The sequence below is a fragment of the Calypte anna genome, chromosome 3 (genome assembly GCF_003957555.1).
Source record: "Calypte anna isolate BGI_N300 chromosome 3, bCalAnn1_v1.p, whole genome shotgun sequence".
NCBI classification, from domain to species: Eukaryota; Metazoa; Chordata; class Aves; order Apodiformes; family Trochilidae; genus Calypte; species Calypte anna.
Genome location: NC_044246.1, coordinates 38,980,985 through 39,007,936, shown reverse-complemented (window position 1 = coordinate 39,007,936; position 26,952 = coordinate 38,980,985). Strand labels below are relative to the sequence as shown.

Here is a 26,952-nt window from a genome sequence, read left to right as displayed (position 1 = left end):
AAGTTAAGCTGTACTCTGACAAAGCACTGTCCTCTCAAACACACCATGCAGCTCAGTGCCAGGGCTGCAGCACCACAGCTCAAGAGCCAGAAGGCTGATGAGGGTGAACAGCCTTTGGGGAAGCAGGTCAGAAGTGATTTTGAAGGCTTGCCAGCAGGCCGCTGCAGCAGGTGCTTTGCACATGCTGGAGGGCTGCTCCTTTTGGGAAACCAGCATTACCTCCCATTACAGCCCAAGAGATGTTCCCCTGACTGTCCCCTGCTTCCCCAATGGCATCAGGTAGGTGCGACTGCACGGGCCAGCAAGCTTGGCCACTTCACACCCTTGGGAACCATTTAATCCTCAGCAGCACAGAGACTCACAGTTACAGAAATGTATGTTTATGTCTCTGCTCCCTGAACCCTCTGCAATTCATCTCCTCTCCTGGGCTTTAAGCTCTAAGCAGGCAGAGTTCATGCAGGTGGATTTGTCCTACATAGCCCATGGTTTGGAAGGATAAACATGGGTCCCCTCAAGTCTGCCTGCTTCTTCTGCTCATTTCTCCTCTACCCCAACTGGCAAATTTACCTTTGCTGTTCATCCAACCCAGTATTTACAGCATCTGGAAGACTCAAAAATTGGCTGAGGGGAAAAAGATGAAAGTTGCGCTACACTCAAAGGCCCGATCATGCAAATTTTATGCAGACAAACAACGCTGATGCTGCTTTGGAGAACAAGCCTGGAGGAAAGGACAGAGAAAGAAAGCTCCAGAGTAAGAAAGCTCCACGGTGTGGTTTAGCCCATGGTTGGTTGTGAACACACTGTGCAGTTATAACCGGGTTCTGACAATCATTACCTATTTTATGTGCTGAAACAGGAGTTATGAAAAAGTACCAAGGGTCATTCATTTTCTGAGTTGCAATCTTTTTATTTTGTTAGGTGGTTTGAGTCAACACAGTCATGCTCTCCTCTATTTCCGAGAGTTTCTTCAGCATCTGGCTCACCTTGGCCTCATCAAACTCCAGACAGAGAAACTCCGATTCCTACAAAACAAAAGTGCAAGAACAGTAGTTGAGAAAGACAATGGTTTCTCAGGCATACACTGGATGCAGGATGGTGAGTTCTGATTTCCTGATGATTTGTGTCCCATGTCTCCTTTTTTCCTGGTATCACTTAAATAACCTCACTAGACCCAGAGGTTGGCTACACACCTTCTGAGCCAGAACAGGACATGCTGGCAGGCCAGCCAGCAGCTGCCAAAGGGCTCACAGGAAGGCTGAGCTCTGCCCACCTTTCCTTGCAATGTAGGCATTGGTCTGGGTCTCTCCTCAGCTGCAGGCTTTTGCAAAACTTGCAGAAATCTAATTATATCTGAGACTTCCACTTTTCTTCCCAATCTCGTGATCACCACAGCTGTTACTGTGGACGCTGGGAACTGCAAAAAGGTTGGAGCCACTGTACAAAGCTCATCACATGCAAAAACCAGATTTTATATCCAGGAAAACAAGAATCCAAACCAAAAGTCTTGTACAGGACATTGCAGTCTGGAAGTTCAGGGGAATCCACATTCTCTTACACATGGGCTCTAGTGTCAATACAAACTTAAAAACGACCTAAGAAGCAGCACTGATTTGCTCTGAACAGTCCTGTCACATACTAAAACATAATTACTCCCTGACAAAATGGACATTGGGATTTGGCAAAAGGATCTCATCAAAGGCCCAGAAAATAAGGAGTGTATATTTTAAAAAAAATGGTTATGTATGTGTGCATATATATGTGTGTGAAGTTCAGATTATATGGAACTCATTAATAAACAAAATGCAATCTCCAACCTATTAGCCTTAGCTACTGGTATGTCTATAGTTAAAAAGTATTTCCTCCAGGGAGCCTGGCAAAAGAAACCTTTGACACTGTGCAGAGCTTGCCTGCATAACTAAGGGTGATTCCAGGTGAAGCACCATCAGTGACAGAGAAACAAATTAAAAATATCTGAAGATGAAAATGCAGATAATATGGAGGGAGGTTTCCTTAATGAGACACTGGAATAGTTCTAGTGTCAGAATAATCAGAATCAGTGTATATCCACTGAATTTCTAAATGTAACACAGACTCTGTGGTGCTTATAAAAGCAGAAGGGATCCTCCAGGGCTTGTGTTTTCTGCCATATGAAAATTTCTACCATTTTTTCAAAATATATTTTTTCCATACAATTAGCATCTACCCAAACCACCACAGCTTCATCCTTGACATTTACAGAATTAATATTTAATACATAAGGATAAAATCACTGGACAAATTAAACGCATCAATTTTCACTAAGTACAACTGCTACAAGCATTTTCCCCCAGGCATCAGGAACAGTTTTACCTCCTACCTTCTCTCCCTCTCCCACAGATTCCTGCATTCTTTCATTTTTTGTAATAACCAAACCAGCAAGTTGAGATATGAACCGAACACTGACAGAAGCAGCAAGGGGATAATTTTGTGTGCAATTATTGCAAAAGGCACTGCCAGAAGTGCTAATGGGAAAGAAGCAGAGTGCCACAAGTCAGTGATCAGGAAGCTGAGCATGTGAAGTGCATGGAAAGGTTGTGCTGGATATCAGTCACGTGAGGAGCTATCACAGCTCAAGGCAGAAATCGAAAGAGTAACCTTAACACTTGAAACTTTCTAAGAAAGAAGACCTTGTTAAATCTCATGTGCACTTTAAACTTTTTTTTTTTTTTATTATCTTCAAATATGACTGTCTCTCCCTCAGTGCTGGTACTTCAGGGTTGGGAAGTCACTTGCCATGGCTATGTGAGCCAGTCTTGGTGAAACTTTTGTCTTAGTAGAATATACAGATGACTGTGAGGACAGACCTTTGCCTGAGCAAGCAATTATGCTCATAAATAGCATCCTATTGCAAACTACTACTGCAGGTTGTGGATTTTTTTTTTAATTAAATTAATTGTTCATCTCTAGAATATTTCTTGGTACATTCCAAAACATCACAAAAGTCACATTAAACATTCATGATCAATAACAACACAGATAGGAAGTCTATGACTTGGAAGCAAGGGCTTTCTTGAACTATTTTTCTTGTCCTTGACAATGGTACAAGACAATGTCCTTGACACATTGTACAGAAAACACCCTGTGTAAAATAGCTCTGCAAGAGTCATTACAGCAAAGCATAGTTGCAGCTGGTCACTGTGCAGAGAAAAAATCTTTGGTGAGGAATCTGACAGCTTAGCTCCATTGGGCTATGGGCTTTCTTGTAGTTTCCTCTCTGATTAGGAGTGCACTGAAAAAAATCTAGGTCAGATCTCCCTGAAGATGTCTTTGCATCAGAGTGCATAAGAAAGCCTGAACTGATCCCTGAATCTCTCTATCCACTCCTTTTTTACGAAGCACTGGAAAAGTCAAATCTCAAGCAATCCATTAGTTAAGCCCTGAGGCTATATGAAGGAGTGGTGTCCCCCAGGGATCAGTGTTGGGCCCAGTTCTGTTCAATATCTTCATTGATGATTTAGATGAAGGGATTGAGTCCATCATCAGCAAATTCACAGACGACACTAAGCTGGGGGGGAGTGTGGATCAGCTGGAAGGCAGGAGGGCTCTGCAGAGGGACCTGGACAGACTGGAGAGTTGGGCTGATTCCAATGGGATGAGGTTCAACACAGCCAAGTGCCGGGTCCTGCACTTTGGCCACAACAACCCCATGCAGCGCTACAGGCTGGGGACAGAGTGGCTGAGAGCAGCTAGGCAGAAAGGGACCTGGGAGTCTGGATTGACAGGAAGCTGAACATGAGCCAGCAGTGTGCCCAGGTAGCCAAGAAGGCCAATGGCATCCTGCCTGTATCAGGAACAGTGTGGCCAGCAGGTCCAGGGAAGGGATTCTGCCCCTGTACTCAGCGCTGGTGAGGCCACAGCTTGAGTCCTGTGTCCAGTTCTGGGCCCCTCAGTTCAGGAAGGATATCGAGGTCGTGGAGCCGGTCCAAAGGAGGGCAACTAGGCTGGTGAAGGGACTTGAGCACAGACCCTATGAGGAGAGGCTGAGGGAGCTGGGGCTGTTCAGCCTGGAGAAGAGGCAGCTCAGGAGAGACCTCATCGCTCTCTACAACTACCTGAGAGGAGGGTGTAGCCAGGTGGGGGTTGGTCTCTTTTCCCAGACGACTTTCAACAAGACAAGAGGGCATGGTCTTAAGTTGTGACAGGGGAAGTTTAGGTTGGATATTAGAAAGAATTTCTTTACGGAGAGGGTGATCAAGCATTGGAATGGGCTTGCCAGGGAAGTAGTGGATTCTCCATCCCTGGAGATATTTAAAAAGAGGCTGGATGTGGCACTCAGTGCCATGGTCTAGCAACCGCAACGGTGGTTCAAGCGTTGGACTTGATGATCTCTGAGGTCCCTTCCAACCCAGCCAATTCTATGATTCTATGATTGTGCTGAAAGCATATCACAGACCCTTTCTCCACTGAAATAAGCAAAACAGGCAGCATGAGCCCAAGCAGTGCAACTGCTGCAAACAGGGACTGCAAAGCCAGTGCCTCTTGCCATTCCCCTCCCCCCCCCTCCCTAAATTTCCTCAGTTTTAGCATCCTTGTTTTCCTGAACCTGACCAGAAGAGAGTTTTGAGCTTTGTAGAAGAGATACTGCAGAAGCTTTTCTCGCCAACCTACTATTGTTCCAATATCTGTAACATGTTACAAGTCTTGTTTCACAGGCAACATCTGAGAAAAGCTCTTCAATCTGTAACCTGACCTCTCTTTCCTCAACCCGTGTGCCACAGCCACTGGATAATTTCTATCTTTATCTTACAGAGAACAAGCGGCAGCACCACCTTACACAACCATGGGGCATTGCTCTCCACAGGGCAAACTCCAAGGCCAAACTCCTGTTAACTTCTGTAGCTTCCTACCCACAAACGCACACCCTGAGCCATGGGAGCCCAACACCTCCCCAGGTCTGGGTTTGCTTTAAGATCTGCATAGGCTCTTCTGGCTTAATCACACGGTGTGAGAGGACATGAGAAGATCAAAGTTCCCACCTCTGGTGAAGAGGTTTTTGTGTGAGCCTTAAGGCATAAGGATTTTTTTTTTTTTTTTCTTTTTCCCCTCATCAGTTTTGGCAGTCAAAAGGAATGTAAACGAAGCAAAAGGTTGCTCTTGAGTTAAACCAAGTCTTTTCTAGCCACTTGATGGAAGTGCAATGGTACTCAGAAAGCATACTTTTACCTGTAAAGCAGCTAAATCTCTCTGATGTGGACTGGATGGTATCTAAACAGTTATCACTCTCTCACATGGACCAACCTAAAATGTGATTGAGAGGGTTGTAAATCTGGCTGCTCGGAATTAGATTTTACTTTTATTTAATGCTTTGTTAGTTTACATCCTCCATGAAGTCCCAAAAAAGGAAAAAAAAAAAAAAAAAAAAAATAGAGCTCCTTCCCACTCTCCAATAAGGTGATCTCCAGGCACAGGATAAATTTTATTTCTCCACTCCTTCAGAGCAAGAAACAAGACCCCTTTTGATACTTCCCATTGTTAAAAAAAAAAAATAAATATTCAGCCCTCATGGATCCACTGTAGTTAAATAAAACCAAAATGGAACAAGCCATTCATTGCCAACCAGACCAGCTGGACATCAGCTGAGCTCCTCATGCAGATGGACACAGTCTTTAGATAAAGGTGTATGAGCAGGGCTCTTAGAGTTCATGCATGTATGATGGAAACAGCACACCCATCCCCACTTTTAAGAGGGAAATCCAAGCCTGAGGCTCTCAGAAAGGTATGGGATGTCTCTGTCCTGCAACTGTCTTGGTTTTCTCCCCACATGCTTTCCCACCCCTCCTCCCATTTCCCTCCCGAGCCTGGGCTATAAAAAGGAGCTGCAAAACAAACATCCAAGAAGCACAAACTCCCCTCCCCCCAAGACATAGATTAGGTCTTCTAGGTTTTTTTCTTTTTCAGAAATAAGATAGAACTGCAAAAATATTTATATAAGACAGTAGGAGAAGCATAACTCTCTGTATCTGAATAACTACACTTAAAACCCCATGTATTTGTAGAAAACTAATTCTCACACATTCAAACTTCAAAAAGTAATTTACAATTGTTCTCTATTGCAGCAGTTTGACCAGCTAATTGAGATGGTTCAAAGCAACTCTGATACATCCAGTATTTTTAAGTTCTAGCCACTATACTGGGAAAAAAACCCCAACAAACCTCTGAATTTATATATAATTTTATTCATATTACACTTCCACTTGATTCAGAAACCTCCTACAACATAAAGTGTTCAAGGAAATTGGTCACTACTGGGACTGAAACGTACGTGGGAGGTGAATTTGCTTTGGATCCCAAGGAGTCTTGGCTAAGGTTTGTTCCAGGGGCATCTCCTGATGCAAATGTGAGGAATTCAGCTTCATTAGCAAACTGGTTGTAAGGGAGATGCTGGTAGAGGTGCAGTCCGTGGGATGCCATGTCTTACCCTTGCTGGCCCAAGGACAGTGAAGTTCGCTACTTCCAAATATTTGCCTACCCAGGTGGAAACATCTCAGAAAAAGCTTTGAGTGAAGCAAGAAGAACCCCTTGCCAAGGGGCAGGAAACAAAAATTGCTCAGCAACTGAACAAAGACACCAAGGTGTTGATGGCAGCCTTAACAAACCACAGCCCAGGTGGGTTCAGAGGACCAGGGATTTTCTTCCATTAAATCAGAGAAAGGCTGCCAAGAAGAGCTGGCCAGGTGCAAAGAGAGCAGATCTCCGTGGTTCAGGGGAGAAGAAGCCAGCTCCACCTTCACACAGGCAGCACTCTTCAGCATTCAAGGAAATGCAGGGTTTGTCCAGTTAGATACTGTTTTGTTTAAAAGCAGCCACAGTTTGAAACTCTGCACGAAGACAGCACGGGTGATGCTGTGTGCCCATCCTAACCCCTGAGGATTTCAGACACATCTGGAGCAAGCCCAGGGTCCGCATCCTGTGGGAGCAAACCCACTCACAACTGCTTGTGCGATGGGTGCCACTGCTCAGGGGCCTGCAAGGGGCCTCCTTCAGACCATGTGGAAGTAGAAAAGCTGAGATGCTGGGAACTGTGACCTAGAGTGCTTGTGCTGAGTGACCAGGGGTTAAAAAGGAACCTCAGTGACAACCCATTGTGGGCAACCACTAGCCAGTGTGCCACTCCCAGGCATAAAAGCCTTCTTAACATGATGCAGTGCTCCTAAGATCACTAATGGCTCTTTGCAAAGGAATTATCCAGTATTTCCTCCAGTATTCCCTCAGTCCCCTCACTGTGGACATACTTCAGGAGGAACTAGCAGGCAAGCAGACTCTTTAAGCACCAGCTGCTGATGCCTGTGTGCAAACAGAGGATGAGGAACGGGTACAGACAAGGACTTCTGTACTCAGGCAGCTGCTTCCCCTAACAATGGGACTACTGTGGTTTCTTAGGTCTTAAATGCAAGCAGCGCAGTAATTTTCTCTGCAGAGGGTGAGATTCAATGTAATTTCATTGTTCTGGAAGATATTTTTTTTCTCCTGGCTTAGCTTTTGCATTGGATTAGGACATTGCAAAGATTTAGCTGCCCCTTGCGTAAGTAAAAAATCTGTAATGTCACCAGAAACCCAACTTGCCTTCAAATATCCTGGTACTTTTCACTGGGATGTAGAACCTCCATTAATTTTCAGCCTTCCCAATTTTCTGCTCAACAGAGACATTAAGTGGGTTTGTAAAGGGCCAGCTGATAAAACAGTTTTACATCTGCAGTTATGCGTTTGCTTGCAAGGAAGGAAACTTTGTTATCTGTATTAACACTTTTTGCTACTGCGGTAAGTAAAGCGCTTTAATTACAGAGGCTTTTTTTCTTAATCAAAAGAACAGCGGAAGCCAGAATTTCAATAAAAGTTATTAACAAAAGTAGTAGAGTTCAGAAGTGATGCCTCCTAATACCGAATTGCAAAAACAAATAAAGAAATAAAATCGGTAGGCTGCAGATTTAGGCAGAAATCAGTATTTTGTCTTTTTCGTTGTTTTTTTAATTAATGCATTGGGGTGCTGAAGTCCAATGATTTAAATAAAAAGGAAATTATTTTTTCACTTCTTGGACAGGTGTGTGTCAGGGTGAATCAAGTAAATTTCTGGCATTACATTTCCTATAGAAACAAATTTTGCTGCATTTTAACAAATTCTAAGCTCCTCGTGGCTAGTAAGTTTTTACTACTCCATGTGACTTTTCAGACCACTGGATAGCCTGCAGCCAGGCAATCTCCTACTGCCTCTGTTAACCAGGAAAAAAAAAAAAAATCAGGTTATCTATTAAGCAATTGAGTGCATCAATGGTAAATAAAGACTTTGGAGTCATGACTGTCAAACCTCTCAGCATTTCTTGCTAGTTTGGATAGTACAACCAGTGGGAAATACCTGCAACATGATATAATATTCTACTGTAATGTGCCAGGAGACAACCACATACAGTTCATGTAGTTCTCCACCTGAGCCTTTGGTTGCCCCTCTGCAGAAGAGGTGGGTGGGCCAGGAGTTACCTGCAGACTGCATCTGGCTCAGGTGCCCCAAGTCAGCCCAAGACGATCCAGGATTTGTGTGGCAGCTCGGCAGGAGCCAGGGAAGAGAGAAAGGGGCTACTGCAAGCCCAGCAGGGTGTCATTGCACCTCTGCAGGTGATGCCAACTTCCCAGGCAATTGCACCCAGCTGCTGGCACCCTCCTGCTGCAAAATCAGGTGCTGGGCATCTTGCTCAAACACGCCTGTTCTTTGTAGAAGGAAAAGTGTAGAAATGCCAACAGAATGACTTAGGAGGACTTCAGGCATGGTTATACATCTGAATAATATATGCCTTATATTCAGAAAAAAGGCATGGACATAAAAAAGCACATAGATAACAAGCTAACCAATACTTTTCTTTCAGACAATATTATCTCTGTAAACAAATATCTAAAAAAGACCTTTGACTTTTATTCTAAGCACAGGAAAGAAAGCACGAACTTTGCTTACATCAAAGCAGCAGGGCTGGGGTTAAATCAGTGATGTATTAATACCAGATTAATACCTTGCAATTCACAATACATGCAAACTAGATTGCAAACAGGGAAGCTGCCCGGGGTAAATAAAACAAGTGGTGCAGGACAAGGTCACTAATGCATTCTACGAGCCTCAACTTGCAGTCAGCTTGCACTGTACAGGAAGAAGCACCAAGGCAAACATGCATGGGAACTCAAAGCACCTTCATCTTCTCCGGCAACACCCCCAAGCAGAAACGAATGTCCCTTTGTTTCCAATGCATTAATTAAAAAAACAACGAAAAAGACAAAATACTGATTTCTGCCTAAGTCTGCAGCCTACCGATTTTATTTCTTTATTTGTTTTTGCAGTTCGGTATTAGGAGACTGCTTCTCTGGAGTAAAAGGAAATACAGGCATAGGCTTAGGCGTAACCTGCTTCAGCAGCCTGAATGTGGATTAAAAAAAAAAAAAAAAAAAAAAAAAATCTCCTGTTTTTTTCTGAAAACGTCAACTCTACCACTTCCTCCAAATTTACTAAGTCCTTTTAAATACTATTTTAGTAAAACACCTGTAGGGACTGCACTGTAAGTAATACCCCAAATCCAGGTGTTATTGTGCTTCAACAGGACAAGGAATAATGGGCAATTAGCTCCCATTTTAGCATCAGCTCCCATTTTACACCGTCCTGCCCTTACGGAGGTACCAATGCTTTGCTTCCCTTCCCTTCTCGTCGGATCAGCACCAGCGTGGGTTTTTCCTGTGCCAGCTTCCCATTCTCATAACCAAAAACTCAGTCATCCCTTTTTCTACTTCTTAACTACGAAAAGATTACAACTGCAGTTGAGAAGAAAGTGCCTGGAAATACCCAGCGATTAAACGCGGGGAACTGGCAGAGGGGTAGCACCGATAACTGCACCTTAACGAGAAAAAACAGCCCCTTTAGAACATATATATTTTTTTTTAACACGGTTTTCCGTCAAGGGTCACTTGGCTACTCTTTTAAATCGATACATTTAAAGTAAAAGGTGGCTTCAGCCATTCCTCAGCGCTGCTGGGGGGCAGGGGGAGCGGAGGGGGCTCCAAGTTTCCTGCGAATCCCTCGGGCTCCAGGGCTACGAGGAATCTGGCAAACAGCCCCCAGCCCTGCCAGCGACCCGGGCACGGCCAGAAGGTATTAATAGCATGTTTTCCATGTTAGAGTTACTTCTTCAACACAGTCAGAAAAAAATAAGGTATCACCTTCAAGATTTTAGCTATAACTGCTCTGAGGTTTGCACGATGTAGGAAATGCAGATCTCAGCTTGAAAATAAATAACTATATTTCAAACACCCTTCCCTCATCCCCCTCCCCACCCCGGAAAAAAAAGGACAAGCAATAATAATAATAAAAAAATAATTTCCAAAGTTTGAACAGGAAATTAAATGCTTTATTTAAAGAGTTCAAGGACAGACACACTGTCCTTGGAAAAGGGACATCTCAAAGTCATTTTTGCAATGATGTTACCAAGCTCTGTCACAGAAGCCTCCCTTCATGGCAGACAACTCTTACTGTCTCATTACTGGGCAAAACCTGCTATTGTTGTGTCTGACGCTGGAAAACAAATAAACCCTGATAAACCGACCTCAGAATTATTATTACTATTAATTGCTGCCAAGCCTTTCTCTGGAGGACCTCTCCTTGATACCTGGTGCATATAGTTCAAATGGGACCCACCCTGGTATTGCTGGGAGACCCTGAAGGGCTGCCTGGTTTAGAGGTATCGGGTTTTGTTCTGCTATATGGTCAAAATAAACAGCAAGCTACACTTGATCGATGACCATCAGGGTGGAAGATCCTGGTAGCACAGAGCACTTCTTTAGTGCTCCAGGTTTACTTCTCTGAGGAAAGCTGCTCATGCCATTCCTAGCAGGATTGTAGGGTGAGGGAGACAGAAATGAACTGCATAATTCATGCTTAAACACAAGCCAAATAATCCAAGATAATGCCAAAAATTACCGTGACAATTTTCTTAAAAGCAGGAAAAAACAACCCTAAAAGAAGAAAACTATGGGATTTTGAGCTTATTTTTATTTCTTAAGAATCAGGGCAATACCACATTGAACAGGGTGACTCACTCTAAATGGAAATACTTTTTATGAGTGTGATTTATTTTTACTGCTTTGGTTCTCAGACTAGGAACACCTGATAAATGGTAAAAAGAAGGAAAAAAAAAAACCCTAGGCTGCCACAAACTGATGCAGGGTGATAAAACTACAAGATGTCGCATTGAATCTCCAATCACATTGCATCAGTTGTGACCCCACTGCAAAGTTATTTTTAGATTTGTTAATATTCTGCAAGATACACTGGGGGCATGAGGACAGCAAAGTCGAGATAAATCCAGAAAACCTGGAATGGATGGCAATCTGCTGATTTCATACAACCACATTTATGACAATAGTAAATTCATTATTTTTAATTCGGTTCCGAGCTATTTTTGCAACAAACCTATAATTCCGGCTTTCAAAAACTCTAAGATAAAGTGCAATAATTTCCATGCCACCATACAAAATAAAGCACAAATATTTGTAACTGAAAGTGCCTTCTAGTTCTTCTACATTATTTTGGTATTACATGAAGCAATATCTCTTAAGCAAATGATGATTACATCCACATAAAAATAAAAGTTAACCCGCCTGCAGACTTTTTAATACATTTAATGTATCATCAAGCCTGTAATATCACAGATTAAGTAGATAAAGGATTGTGAAAACTGGAATAATTCCAGGAGCACAAGGCTAGGTCTCTGATGCCCAACACTCTGATAACAGCAAACATCATTGCTTTTATGAGATCTAATACGATCCATCTAGTGTTTTATACCTTACATGAAAGATGACTATGTATGGCTTTAACCAGCTGGCCTTTGTGCCATTTGGAAGCACAGGTTTCTTTTCAGATACTGTTACAGGTGAAACCAAACAAATAACAAATCACATTTTATTAGGTATAACTAATTAGAAGGAAGTTTATGCTGAGGTTCTTATGCACTTCACACCCTAAAGAATTAGTAAGAATAAAGACAACTTAATACTTTTATGCAAGCTTTATATACTTTCTATATGGTTATGCTGTTTTCAAACTGGTACTATCGACCTCCATTGGCTTCTGTAAGCCTTCCAACATTCTTTTTTTTTTTCTTTTTTTTTTTCTTTTTTTTCAAATCACTTTGATTTGTATGCATTTCCTTTTTTGAGCCGTTTTAACCTCAGGCATTCCCCATATCCCACACAGAGAGCAGCATCCTGTCCTGCGTGTTCCCCCTGCACAAACTGTATTGCAGGGGTTACTTATCCACGTTTCCATTAACAAATATTATCCCACAATACGTAAATACAGAGGTCGAGGTCGACAGCGAACAAACAGTGTATGTCTAACACCGGTAATTACCCTGCGTTTGTGATTAGCGATCTCCTATTTCTTTTCATTATTGAAAGAGTGCTCAGTCATAACTGCTGCGTCCCAGATGCTGCTAGGACACTGCTCGTTCATTATTGATGTCTGTTAGCCCAGACCCTCAGTTGTTTTGGAGACAACACCGCAAATGTCTTTCCTAGGAGGGCAAAACACATTCAAATACCCCAATGCTGAGTCACCTCATATGGCAAATTGCTGTGGCCAGAAAGATCATAAAACCCATAAAGTTCTGCTGGTTAAACCACACACACACACACACAGAAGACCTGGTTATGTTCACAAAACCCTATTTTTGTTCTCGTTTACTGATGACTCTTTGTCAGATTGTACCTGTCATGTTTTATGTGGGCTTACCTGATTGATTGCCACTTGCTAAGCTTGCTTACCCAGTCCCTCCAATACTCTTTTACAATGTCTTCCAGCAGCTGAGACTCAAGTTACCCCACAGCATGCCCTCCCACATCTGCCACAACCATCAGCCATCCTGACAGCTTAACCCAATGAAAGGCCTTTTATGGCTCTCCTTTTCTGAAGAGCACCATGTATTTAAATGTACATAATTCACACAGAATTCTGGCTTCCTGTTCACACACAGTTTAAGTCGTAAAGCTGTGAATTTGATGGGGAATTCCCGGTGATTTCTGCAGCCCTGTAGTCAACCAGCTTCACAAATGTGGAGTCATTGAAATGCGTTAATAAAATTTGTTTGAAAATAGCCCGGTTTGTCCTCCCAAGTCCCACATGCCAACACTGAGCTCCAATGCTAAGGCTGCCAAGTCAATCCTCCCCAGAAGGATGCACGGACTTCATTCCAGCACTTGGCAAACAGATGCAAAACCCAAAATCCCTCTGATGTAGCCACAGTTTGAGGTATCCAGCTCCTTTTTCAGAATCCTGGGGTGTTTTTAATAGTGCTCCATACCATCTCAATGTAACTCTGCTCACCTGTGGCTGTAACTGTATGGCTATTTGCAGATTTAGCTGCATCTGCCCTGGGCGCCCTGAAAATGGGGAATATCTCATTAGGAAATTAATCTGAAGCACTCAGCTGTGTGCAGCTTCACCAAGCCTCAGCCCAGGGCTTTGTGGACTGGAATAAGCCAGGAGGTTGCCTTCCACTGTCTTACACATCATATTGTCTCTTGTCTTTTTGGGTTGGGTAGCCTGTTCATCAGCCTGAGCCCAGAACTGGCCATCTACAGTAGCACTCCGAGCATCCAGAGGCTGCATTTCCACTCTGAAACGTGTTCAATTCAGGCAAAATCCTCTAGGAACTGAGCTGTTGAACAAAAGCTGTATCAAGGATGCACAAGCAAGATTTTCAAAAGCTCCAAATTTTTTAAAGCATTTTTTTTTCTCATTAGGACAACAACAACCATCTTTCTGATGTTGCTGTAAACCTTGAGCTAGCTATTTCCAAGTTGTGTTGTTTTTTTTTTTTCCCCCCAGGAACATTATGGCACTTCCTATCTGAAAACAGCTTTACAGGAGAAACTCCCAGAACATTTTTCCCTCCGATTCACGATCTTAGAGATGGACAAACCGGTTTGGGGATGGATTTAGTCTAGCAAGGGAAATACTGACCATGTAAGTTAGTCAAAGCTGAAGGCCATCAAATACAGAATTGGGTAATCCTAACTAAAGGCATTGTCATTGCTGTTGTTTTCTTTAAATGGGAATGGGGTTGTGGCAAGAAAACAGAAAGTGTTACAATCTAACTCCTGGTGCAGGAAAAGTGAGACATCCCTATATCTAAACCGATTTTTAAAAATTAATGCAAAAATAACTTCCCCCAACTCATGTCTCTCCCCACGGACACTATTTTGACACAGAAAGCACGTCAAGACTGTTTTGAATTTAACCCCAGCATCTTTGAAAGCACAGCTGAGCTCAAGAGCTCTTTCAACCTTAAAACAACAAGCATGGGATGTTTAATATTTAACAGAGGCATTTTTCTCCTGCTGCTTGACTGGCTTGAAAAAATAGCTGTAACAGGATGCAAAATAAATCACTTCACCTGCTTAGTCTGCTGACATTTTCTTGGTGTTGCTGGTATGGAACTCTGGTTGTGTCTCAGCTTAGCTGTTATGTAGAAAAAGGTGTAAACAAGCAGAGTTAAAATCACCACCTAAGAAATGCATTTGCCTTCTAACTACTCCTTGCACAACCTTTGGTCCCCTTAGGCAAGCATAAAAGACCTCTGTGCAGATGGGCTGCAGAGATTTGTTTCTATTCACATGCATATGAAGGAGAAAACCCTCCTCTTCCCCTGCCCTACAAGCACGTCCCTGCCTTTTCCTCCTTACAAGAAGAAGAAAGGGGCAATGCAAGTCTAGAGAGCTGGGACTCTTCAAGGTCGAGGCTTATTAAGGGAAAATTTATTTTGGTGATTCTGGTCAATTTTTGGAAATCACAGAATGTTTCGGTTTAGAAGGGATCTCTTTAAAGGTCACCTAGTCCAACACTGTGCAGTGAGCAGGGACATCTTCAACTAGATCAGCTTGTTCATAGCCCCATCCAGCCTGACCTTGAATGTTTCCAGGGATGGGACATCTACCACCTCTCCAGGCAACCTATTCCAGTGTTTCCCCACACTTCTTGTAAAAAAATTATTCTTGAAATTGTAGTCTGAATCTATACAGATAGACTGGTCATCACTGGTGTAACCCCTGTTTGGGAGACGTTACATAAAAGCTTTATGTGAAATCATGTTAATTCAGTAATAAACACAGTTGCCAGTCCCCAGTTACCCTAAAAATGTAAGACTGAAAGTTTCACTTTATTTTTCCTACTTGAGAAGAAAGCTTTTGAGGATCACATGCGATTCCATGTTTGTCATAGGATGCAAGCTTAGGGAAATAGGGGCTGGAATACTATGTTTATCTTGCTCTATGTGAGTGCCCTAGTGCATAGTCATAGATATCTGGCAGGGCTTATGATGTTATGATGTTTCAAAAGAAAAAAGAAATATAATGATACCTGCAAGTTTCACCAAACTGTACAGAGAATCATATAAAACCAGCATTAAATAAATAAATTCCCTTTGTATCACTGTGCAATTTGAATCAACTTATGTATTTAAAAACTACAGGAAATACACTTAATTGCTGGCAGGGTATCACGTTCTCATCTTACTTCTTAATCACATTTTTCTCGAGCTCCTCTCAGCTCCCCCAGCACTCCCAGCACTGTTAGTCCTTCCACTGCTGGTGCTCACAAGGGTACCAGAGATTAGAAACCTCCATCATCATTTATTTGAGCTCTGCTGTGTCAGCTCTCAGCTAACAGAGACTCCGTCAGTGGAACCACTGCAAGGTGATGTACTTTCCTCCAAAAGTCCTTCACAGGGGACCTTAAAGGGTAAATGTTCTTCCTCAGTTATGACTGCTGCAGTCCTGTGCTGGTTTGCATTTTTCTATTTCTAACTTGTCTGATAAGGGTGCTTGTGTTTCCTTGTGACACATTTTGTTTGGTTGGGTTTTTTAAAGGCTGCTTCACAGAGATGAAGTGTCAGCCTGGAGCTTTCTCTGTACAAGTTTAGTCTCCAAATATCGAGGTTAGTCTCTGTTTTTCATTTTTGTAGCACTTAATTGCAATATGAAATTAGTCTCAGAAAGAGAGAGCCCTTATTCGAAGGGCTAAATTCAAATTGCAGCATGAAATTATTCTCAGAATAAGCTCTAACTTCAGCTTCTCCAGTGAGAACATTTATCAGACCTGGAATTCAAATTAACCACATATTAACTTCCCTATTATCTAACACAAGAGTCATTGAGGAAAAAACAAAACACCACTACCCCCAAAAAAACCCTAACCAACCAACAACAAAAAAACCCAACCCCAAACCAAACAAGCAGCAAATAAAAAAATCCATACCAACCAACCAAACAAAAAAACCCCACCACCAAAACAGTTCTTTTCAGAACCAAGTTTCAACTACTCTCTTATATTATTTACCATTTTCTAAAACGTATCAGGAAGAACCCTACTGTAACATCAAGCCTCTGTGCCACTGAGGCTTATTTTTGTTACAGGGTATGGCCAACACTGCAGTTTGCAGGCTGTGCATTTAGATAACCTAAAAATACAAGGAAATTTCTGCACTTCTAACTTAAATGTTTATTCAGCCAGATCAGTGTCAACCATCTCCTTCTCCATTACTGCAACATATACTGGCAGGAAAACAACAATGAGTTGTGGGGTTAGGAATGGCTTTTGCACCAACCACACACACACACAGTTTAAGTAATCTGCATTTAAAAATAATCTCACAATGAAAGAATACATTCAAACCTGAGCAGAGAATACCTGACCTTTAGGATCCTGGCTGAGAACACTATCAGCTTGCAGGCTTAGTGACTTGGTTAGCATCCCCCAAAACAGATCTCTCCTGCTCCCTCACAGCTCTTTAAATGTCTTCATTTATGTATTATATAAAGGATTCAAGTGCCCATTAGCATCCTGCCTAAAACTATCAGACCAAATATAGAATCTGAGTGGAAATTAATACCCTAAGACAGTTTAAGTGGCCTTATTTCCCATCACAGCAGGCAATGCTGGCTCCTGTTGATGGCAATGACTACAAGATCTTGGCTTTCCAACTCCAATCTCTCTTCAGCCAAGACTGTACCCGGTTCGATCAAAGAAGAGACTGAAGATTAAAATTACTTTGAATCAGCATTTTGGAATAAGATGTACTTAAAAACTTTTTTTCTGCTCCATTCTGAATTGTGAGTACTTGCCCTGTGGTGTAAGAATCACCTGGATAGCCTGAAACAGTGAAGCAGAAGAGAGGATCACAGGCATGTTGCTGAAGAACTTCCACAGGCAGAGCTGAACAAAAAGTACAGCAGTGTTTATTTTGATTGCTGCAAGTTTCACAAGTGGTTAGTAAAGCCCATGCAAATCCTCTGCTGATTTGCATCTCTGAAGAGTGGCAGACAATGCCCTCGGGAAGTCCCATAGCCAAAAAGTCCCTATATTCGTGGACCAAAGCTCTTAGATCAGCATGACCCAGCTACAGCAAACACGTTTGTGTCCACAAAATGGCATTTTTCATAAAGTAATTTTTCAAGGGCATCTCTTCATGCACATCCACCCTGGCTGTTACAGGCATCCATTTGCTCCAGGGTATTTTACCACCTGGAGAGGCAGAGCACAAAACCTGGCAAAGGAGATCCTGGCAGATACACACACCACCGGCAGCATCCCCATCTCATTACAAAGACATTAACCCTCTGTCCCTGGCACACCACACAAATCCGGAATTACACAGAATATGCCTCTAAATGGACAGTGAACAATTACTCTCATTTGGGCAGAAGGGCTCATCTAAAAATATGAAAACAGTGTACCAAAAGCTTGAAAATATTCCTGCAGTTCAGCGCACATTCAGCTGGGTTTTCCTTCTTAAAATAATGTAACAAGACAAAGTGGTCAGGCCAAACAGGGTTGGTTTTTTTTTTTCTTTTTCACTCTGTTTTTAGAGCATTTATCTATACCCTTTCTGACGATCTGAAAATAGAAATGATGGACACAAAAGGGACTACTCAGTTATGTTGCCACTGCAAACACATATTCTCAGTAGGACCAAAATAACTATACATAGCTTTTTTTAGTAATTCAAATGTATGAAGTTACAAAGGGAAAAAAGTCAAATAGGAAAAAAACCCGTTTTATTTATTTATTGCTATTTTTTCCCCATTTCTTTTAGAATGCAAGCTGCTGTCTTTCAACTTGCCACCAGAAACCTTTCATGGAACAAAGGGCAGCCATGTATTAGTCCAGGCTGGTTTACAGCCCCTCCAACCCTGCTGCTGTTGCTGTTCACAAGCCTCAGGACAGGCACAACACTCAGATTTATAAGCAAAACCAACAGCTCTTGCTGTGCACAGTGCAAAGCTCAGTAAAGATAGTGGGAATCTCTGCACTGACTTCAGTGACCTTTGGATGTGCAATAAAATATCAGCATTACATGCCAGTAGGGAGATGCAGGAGGAATATAGCTAGCTCTCTGGTGAAAAAATGGAGAAGCTACAGATTTGCTTTTTTTTTTGCCTTTTTTTTTTTTTTTTAAATACAGAATATGTCCTTGCTAATATTTGCTGCATGATACGCTGCTCCCCTTTTTTCATCCACAGCCTCTTTCCTTGTGTAAGAGGAAAAGTAAAGGCTCACAATGAAAGCTGAAGCTGTAGGTGCAATCCTGCAAAGAGATTGTGTGGGAGGACACTTCTGCCTGTGCAGAATCCCACTGAAGTCAAGGGGGCTGTGGGCTCTGCCCACACAGCTCTCTTTGCCTCAGCTAATATTACAAGTTTGTTTTATTCAAGCTGCAATTTCTGCAGAAATGAATACAGGGAGTGTAAGACCAATTCTGCATGACAGTCAATACACCCCACCCAGATTCATCCATTTAAAAGTCCAGTCAGGACAGATCAGGACACCAGCTCCCAACATGATCCCAAAATCAGCCTTGCCAATAAAGATTCTTTTAATGCATGGCACCTCACAGTCTTTTTGACAGGCATCATGTTGAACCGTATCGTTTTTTTAAAAAGAGAAAAGATTTTTTAAAAAGTTACCCAATTTTGGCTGCCCTCTCATTCTCAATTCAAGGGCAAGTGGTACTGAAGTAGGAATAATTTCCATAACTGAATTGTAAAGCAGTCATTTAACAATTAATAAGTGATCTGCTTGGCATATGAAAGCTGAAGATGAAAATGAGCATGTGAGAACCAGAGATACCTCTGCACAAAGAAAAGCTGAAGCTCCTCCATGTCAGATACTTAACTTAATTGGTTAGTTCTTTCTTTTTCTCCTCATGAACAAGGGAGGAGAGGGCGATGAAATATAAAAGAACATAACCACGTTTCCAGAGGAAAATGGAGATGATATGAACAGCTCATTTTGCTTTCTGTGTCTTTGAATCAGAGAAGTCTCTCATTTTTTTTTCCTCTCTCATTCTTTTTTTTAATTCTCCAGAAGAGAAACCTTTCTTTTTCAGTCTGCATCCACAGTTCATACATCCAGATTTTGCAGATCAGATGTATTTCTCATGGGCAGTAAATCTGTAATGCCGCAGTCCTGTTCTCCTGCATCAACAAAATGTAAGATTTGTGACCAGTTTCCCCTTGACAGACATAAGGTCATAATTTTTGCTGTAGGACTGCAAGAAATAGGACGCGTTTCACTTCCTCTGTGTTCCTGCAATCAGGCCCATGTCCTCCTGGGAGACCAACCCCAGCACCAAGGGCCTTGTCTTGGGGACCTCAGGCTCATCATGGCCATGAGGATGCAGTGACACCCTCTCGTGTCTTTTCACTTCTGATCCTAATTGGTGAGACATGACCCAAGTCATGGTTTGCAGCAGCTCCAGATAAAAGAGAAAGGAATTGTGCTGTCATTTAGGGTAGGGAGAGGAGCAGTATTACGAAACCCTAAGTTTGTTTGTTCATTCGTTCCTTCCTCCGAAACCCAAGGCCCCTCCCTCCTCCCCTCCCTTCCTCCAGGAAAAGGAGACCATGCAATGCTGTTGCCTGGTTTTAGACAGCTCTCCTGAAGTGGAAGTATAATAAAATTCATGAGTGGGCCAGTGTCCTTAAATGTTCCTGCTTCTCCTCCTTTCAAACATTAAAGTACTACACCTTTTTCAACTTGCCAGCCTAGGCATTTGTACCAATGGCTGATCTTTCAGCTGTACTCTTGACCACCAGAAACTAATAAAGCCAGAAATAACTGTAGTAATAAAAAAATACTTGTTTCTGATGTAAATATCTTGCTTTTCAGTATTCCTTCTTCTTGTCTTACCAAAGGGCTGGGAGGCAGGCAGGAGAGACTGTATGGAAAAACTTGGGACTATTTTGAGTGCGGGGGGAACAAAAAGAGGCCTTCATATAAAATAAAAAATGGCAATGACAACAGGGAACATCTGCTTCCTCTCTCTGCCTGACGAATTTTCATGTCTCTCTCACCCTGCTAATGCCTATTATGTCTTTCTATGTCTATTACATCTTTAAGATTAGAAGACAAGAGCTAGCACAGATTTTGCAGCAGCAGTAAATAAATACATTTTCAAGTTTATTTCCTCCCATTTTTAAGCTTGCTTTTTTTCTCCACCGCTGCTGAATGCCAAACAGGGACAATCACTGACCTCTCAACACTTGCACCTCCAGCTTTCCTTTCCTATGCAAGCCTTTACAGCTCACACGGAGCTCAGAGAAGTTTACAAATACAAAGCAGTGATGCTCCTTCTCCAGAGCATCACTCCACCTGTCCTACAGAGATTTGAAAAAAAAAAAAACACAAAAAACCAACTCTTATCTAGGCTATCGTAATCAGCAAAGCTGCATTCAACCCATCTCAGCTGCTGTTTGCAGCATCTACCACAAAACAGTAGTGATTAATTTCCCAGAGCCTGCCAAAGTTTGCAGGGAGAGCACAGGAGTATGGATCAGGAGCACTGCAGAGGAAGAGAGAGGAGCACGGGGAGGGCTGCAGGGTGAGCACTGGCACAAGAGTGCTGCCATCATGCTTGATGCAAAGCCAGAAGTGGAGTTTTCATGGTCAAAAGGACTAGATTCACTCATAAAATGGAAACCGAGCTTGATAAATAACTAAGAAGGTCCCAAATAAAATAATAAAAAAAAATAAATAAAGGACACAGTGGCATGCAGGGCTTGTTGCATTCATTCTGCTCCGCTGTAGGCTTGGTGATGTACTGATGGACTTCATAAAATGTGCCTTAATTTCCTTGGATAAAAGGATTATCCTGAGATAAAGTATGACAGAAAGAAGCTTTACATTTGAAACAGCCTTCCTCCCCACAGGCCCAATTAACAGTTTTGGAAACCAGATGTAGACACACGAAGAAAATTTTACCACGGTGATATTTTCTAAAATGTCAGCCCAGGTTATGTAAAAGATGCTTGTACTATAATTAGCTGCTAAAATAAACAGACATTTTTGGCCTCCTTTGATTGATTCTCTAATAAACAACTTCTTGATGAGAAATCAGCATTACCATTTAATTGGTTTCTGCTACTTCTGTATGCGCTCATTTAACAAAGGGCTGTAATTAAATGCTGATAAAATATCTTATCTTGACATTACAGACCTCAGCTTCTCATTTCAAACCAGTGTGGTGGCAGCAATAGGTTTTTGTTTGGGTTTTTCACTGCTGTGGCAGCAGAGCAGGGGAGGACACCAGGCACGCTGAGCATCCACTGCACAGAAGAGTAACTTCTAGAAAAATAACTTCTACTGTAGCTTTGAACAGAGCCAGACACTCACACGAAGAAATCAAATAAATTTTGGTGTGTTTTAAAACCAGAACCACACACCCCAGCCAAAAACCACCCCAGAGAAGCTTTCCAGAAGAAACTTCTAATGTGCTGTTGAATCCTGTAGATTGATAAAGATTTCAGGACACTGCTGAATGTTCAACGATTCAATAGTTACAGCCAACATTAGACTTGTTCTTTCTTTTTTAGCCTCAATGGATTTTTCTTACCCCATTGCTCTTCTCAATATCATTTCACAACACCCTGCAAATGCTGAAGGGAAGAGAGGCTAGACAAAATTTTTCAGTGGTTGTCTCTGAAGCTGAGTATATGGCTTGGCTGTCTTGATATACTGAAATATATATTTCTGTATTTCTTTGTAGTTACCTCATCAGATCGGAGGAAATGCTGACAGTCATTTTTGCATACCAGTAAAAAACAATGTCATGAAACAACAACAACAAACAACAACAACAAAAAGATTCAGAACCATGTAAACTCTGTGGCAGAACTACCAGTAAAGTGTCTGCAAAAGCTAGCAAAAGTCTAACATGTCTTCCTCTGTCAAGAGGAGTTGTGCTTTGGTGAACTGGGGATACCATATTTTCTTCTTTCATTTTCACTGTAGCTTCAGGCTATCTTACACAACTTTTGGATCTCCAAACAGACTTGGACACCGCCAATGTTGAAATGAAATTAATTCAAGAGATGGCTGCAGAGTGTAGTGTAACAAGGCAACCAGGTGCCCCTAATTGCCAGGGAGTGGGCATGAGCTTGTGTCAAGCCCACCTGTGCCTAATTAGGGCGGGCCCCCACTGCGCATGAGCAGGACCGGGGGCCAATAAAAGGCACCGATTAGGGGCACCTGGTTGCCTTGTTACACTACAGCAGAGTTATACCAAATGGTCAAGGATGATCACCCCTATCCTTCATTTGGCCCAAGCACATCAGACACCAAATTCTTCAAGCACTCATGTTTGTTCTGACATGGTTCTGTATTATGCCTTGAATGCTTTCCCCTTCTTGTCTTGGTTCATCATCTCTTTTCTGAGTCAGTTAGCCTGTGTTTTGAGGTCTCTTAAAAGCAAAAGCTGATCTATAGCAAAAAATAGGTGCCTTCATACATACACACTTTGTATATATGTGCCACAAACATATACCTACAGGCACCAACTTTTGTTCATCAAGATGCAACAGGGAATCAATGTTTCTCTGCCTCCACTTCCAAGCTTCCTTACAGGTAACACTCCCTGCAAAAATATAAAGCTCTTTTCCATTGCTACCACATAACTACCCCAAAGAGTTGTTAAAACCATGCCAAAGGTTCTGGTTTTGACATGAAAACCTTTTCTGCATCAAACTTTAGCATCCATATGATCTCTTGTCTAGCTTTTGTGTGTACCATTTGTGGCAGGTGGCTTTCTCCAAAAGGAGCTCATAGCCAGTCTCTTGGAGTCGGCCTTCAGGGTGTCACAGGCACTGGAAAGTACAAAGGGAGACCAACATTGAGGAAGAATCTTGACCAAAAGTTTAATTGGCAGCTGAGGGATTAGCAGTCAACAGGGAAACAACAGGAAAACACCTTAAGGGAATTAGGAAGTGTCTCTCTTGGAAGGTGACTGCTCAGCTGCTGTGCCTCTACACCAATGCTCACAGTGTGGGCAACAAAGAGGAAGAGCTGGAAGCTGCTATGCTGCTGGAAGGCTACGGCATGGTGGCCATTAATGAAACCTGATGGGATGAATCCTAAAACTGGAGCATGACTATTGATGGATATAAGCTGTTCAGAAGGGGAAGGAAGGGAAGGAAGGGTGGAGGTGTTGCCCTCATCCCTAGAGATACTCAAAGTGAGGCTCTGAGCAACCTGATCTAATTGAGGATGTCCCTGCTTACTCCAGAGGGATTGGACTAGATCACTTTCAGAGGTCTCTTCCAACTCAAATTATTCTATGAAAGCACATTTTAGATGAGAGACAAAGAGCCTGAAAGTGTTCATTTAGAGCAGCCACTGCTCTGCTTCACAGGAAGCTGAGCCTGGGAGAGAGCAGTCACACCCTGGGCTGGAAAGACTTGATAGTCAATCCTGAGTAGCAACTTCATGGATGCATTTGAAGCTCTAGACAGCATGAAGCCCTACAGGACTTTTCCTCAAGGGAAAAACCAAACTGGGATGAGAGTGGACATGACTGCTTAGTGCTTGAGAAAAGGGATCAGGGATTTCCCTTGCTGAAAACCTCTGCCAGCCCCGGGTGAATAATGTGCTTTCCTCCCACCACTGTCCTCCAGAACTGCTCTTGAAGAATGCATGTGATGAAATCTCCACTGTGTAATCTCCCCAAAGCCAAAGCCTTCCTGAACAGGGAACTAGAAATGAGCCTCAAAACCACACAGCAGTGCTTGCATTGCATTGCTGTAGAGCAGTTGAGAAGGAAGCAAGAGGGTCACTACCCATGACTTTGTCATGGGCCAGGTTAAAAAAATACCCCACAGTATTTTCCATCTGGATCAGTCCTCCAAAGCAATTCCCTTTTTCCTGCTAGCTTTTGCTTGTCTCAGATTCTGCATTGTCTCAAAATGCCCATGGACAGGAAATAAGAAGCAAACAAAACTTTGCAACTTATTCCTACCGTGTGTTATGCATCCTTTATGAGCAAAACCACGAGGACTTTAAATTGTGGTGAAGCATATTTTTAACTGTTACTAAAGATATGGTGAATCATAATGATCTGGGTGCCAGAAGACTGTGTTTTCTGAAGTCATCACTGCTCATTATTTCAAGAAAACAATTAAAGCAAAATTAAAAATAAAGCCCTAGAGCTTCCAGGAACTGGATACTGTTGTTTGAATCATTCATGAACAGAATGAAGACAATAAAAGCCGTCTGGACCACCCTTTCACCCCTCTGTAATGGGCATAATAACTAGAGACCATTCCATCAGAAAGGGACAATAAAAATATAGATCCCTTTCAGGAGCTCCAGATGGGGAGGATGGAGAGAAGGAAACACTGAAAAATTATTTTTATTTACTGACCTCCCTGTGTTAAAACTCCAAGCTACATACTATTTATTTTTAAACAAGAGTCTTAAGCATCTAAAAATAATAGCCTGAGACGAATACTCATACTGGAAAATCAAGGCAGTAAGTTCAAATAAAAAAAAAGTAGTGTTAAGAACCAAGATTAGACTTTTCCAAGGCAACACACTTAAAAAATAGTGTATTGCCAGAAACAGACCAGAACTGAAGCCACTTCTTTTCATTAAAAAATGAATCACCATACTTTTCCCCAGCTACAATCCATTTATCAGACTATAAAGAGAAGCAAGCATTTGATGTTCTAATCTCTACAGATTCACCGACTAAAATATAACCACTGCAGGAGCAAAAAGACACTGGTACCTGGGTCTAAAGCACCGGTAGCACCATCCAAAGTACTTAAGTCCCAGAACAGCTGTATCCATCAGGACAGAAGCACTCTGCTCGATGAGATTTACTGCTATTAGGTAAAATGATTAGTAAAAGCAGCTTTACTAATTTTTTTGTGTTGGGTAAAAGCTTTAATCACTGTCTTCTTAGTTTTCAGCTACAAAGGGCAACACTGAGGGGGGGAGGGGAGGTTGGGGTTGGTTTTGTTGGTTGGTGTTTGTTTGGGTTTTTTTTCCCCGGAAAAAAAACAAAGAAAGAAACAAAAACATACCAAATCCACCATATGTCTGGAGTTTTAGTTACATCACCCCTCCCCATGCCTCTGCTGCTGCAGCAAGATCCTGCTGCAGGCACAGCCATGTACCATCAGCTGACAGCTCCACCACAGGGGAAGCAACCAGAGCAGCTGCACACTGGGGGATGAATTACCTACAGAAAGGAAAATAAAAAAAACAAACAAACAAACAACAAACCTGGTTTATTCCTCAGAGTAGGGTTAGTGAATCTGGAGCATGGAGCCCAGGGAATATTTTTCCCTAAAGGCAGCCTTCCGTTTGCAACTTTCTTCCTCCTGTCCTAGACTCTCTCTGACATGGCTTGTCCCTCTGCAATCCAGGGCAGGCATTCTGGGACTCTTCACTGACAGCAGGAAACAAAATTATTTAAGTGGAAAAGACAAATCCTCTACAAAACTGAGTTTCACATCTCTTCTTTGGAAATGATGGCATCAGCACACCCCCCAAAAAGAGATCATTTGAATGTGTTACATTCAATTTATACCTGAAACATCCCCCTTGATAACTTCTTGGCATCACAGTTGTGATTGCTGAATTTTCTAGCAGTGAGCAACAGCTCTAATGCCAAAGTTAAAAGCACAGAAACATTCTAAATGTATAATGAAGCCTGAGAAGAGCTGCTTGCTGTTCTTCCTGTTGGTTCAGCCATCACACTTTGCAGTCCAGAATGTCCCATGAGACCCTAAGTAAGCAGCTGGCTGAGGATTAAATCTAACATTAATTCCAATGCATGGTCCTCTTTTTTCATGTCAGTGGAATATCCTCTCTGGTCTGCATCTTATGTCATCAATATGACAAGCTTCTCTATTTAGCTTTCTTGATGAATATCTCATCCTCCATCTCTGCAGAAATAGAGAAAACCATGACTTGCTGCTTTGATCACAACCCCTCTTCCTTGGGGACAGCTTTTGCTGTATGCTTAAGACATCTTTACTTTCAAATTGCAATGCAACACTTACTTCTACCGGGGCAACTATGTAATCACAGCAAATAGAGCAGGAAGAAAAACTTATGCAAAGCAACAGCATTTATTATTCAAAAAATAAGTTTGTTTCTTCCTCTTAATCTTCCCTTGTTGCTTTCCATTAGCAGTTTGGTAACTAGAAATAATTTCTTACAACACATTTACAACATGCCTAATGCAGCAGGTTTGACCCTGGAATCTCTGAACTACTTCCCAAGTGATGAAGGGGAGTTAATGAAGAAAAATAATTTGATAGTTCTGCTTTGGAGTCATCCACATGTGACACTTCCAAAGTGTCCAAAACCTCCAGCAAAATATTTCAGGCTTTGGAACTCTAAAAAAAAAAAAAATAAATTATTCCATGTTACAGGTATCATTCTAAGACTATATTGAGTGGAAAGGGGCTTAATACCAGCATATGCTATACTAATTTTGAGATCATGTCACTTCTGTCCCTAATACTGTTGTTCATTTTTTGAGTCCATTATCCACGGACTGAGCATCTCCAAATGTATTACAGCAGACTAATGCCCCTCCAATG

The 26,952-nt window shown here is 42.1% G+C and overlaps 1 protein-coding gene across 2 annotated transcripts in view; it reads right to left on the bottom strand.

Moving 5' to 3' along the window:
- Positions 1-885: 885 nt before the first annotated feature.
- COMMD1 (copper metabolism domain containing 1) overlaps positions 886-26,952 on the bottom strand; it is an 80,827-nt gene continuing 54,760 nt past the window's right edge. The window contains exons 3-4 of one of the 2 annotated variants that reach the window (XM_030448579.1): positions 5,203-5,277; positions 889-1,022 (exon numbers count right to left, since the gene is read on the bottom strand). In XM_030448579.1, coding sequence (XP_030304439.1) covers positions 5,245-5,277 — 33 coding nt within the window. In that variant the 3' untranslated portion in view covers positions 889-1,022; positions 5,203-5,244. Of the gene's footprint in view, positions 1,023-5,202; positions 5,278-26,952 lie in introns of both variants that reach the window. The other variant, XM_030448578.1, reaches the window with a different exon arrangement.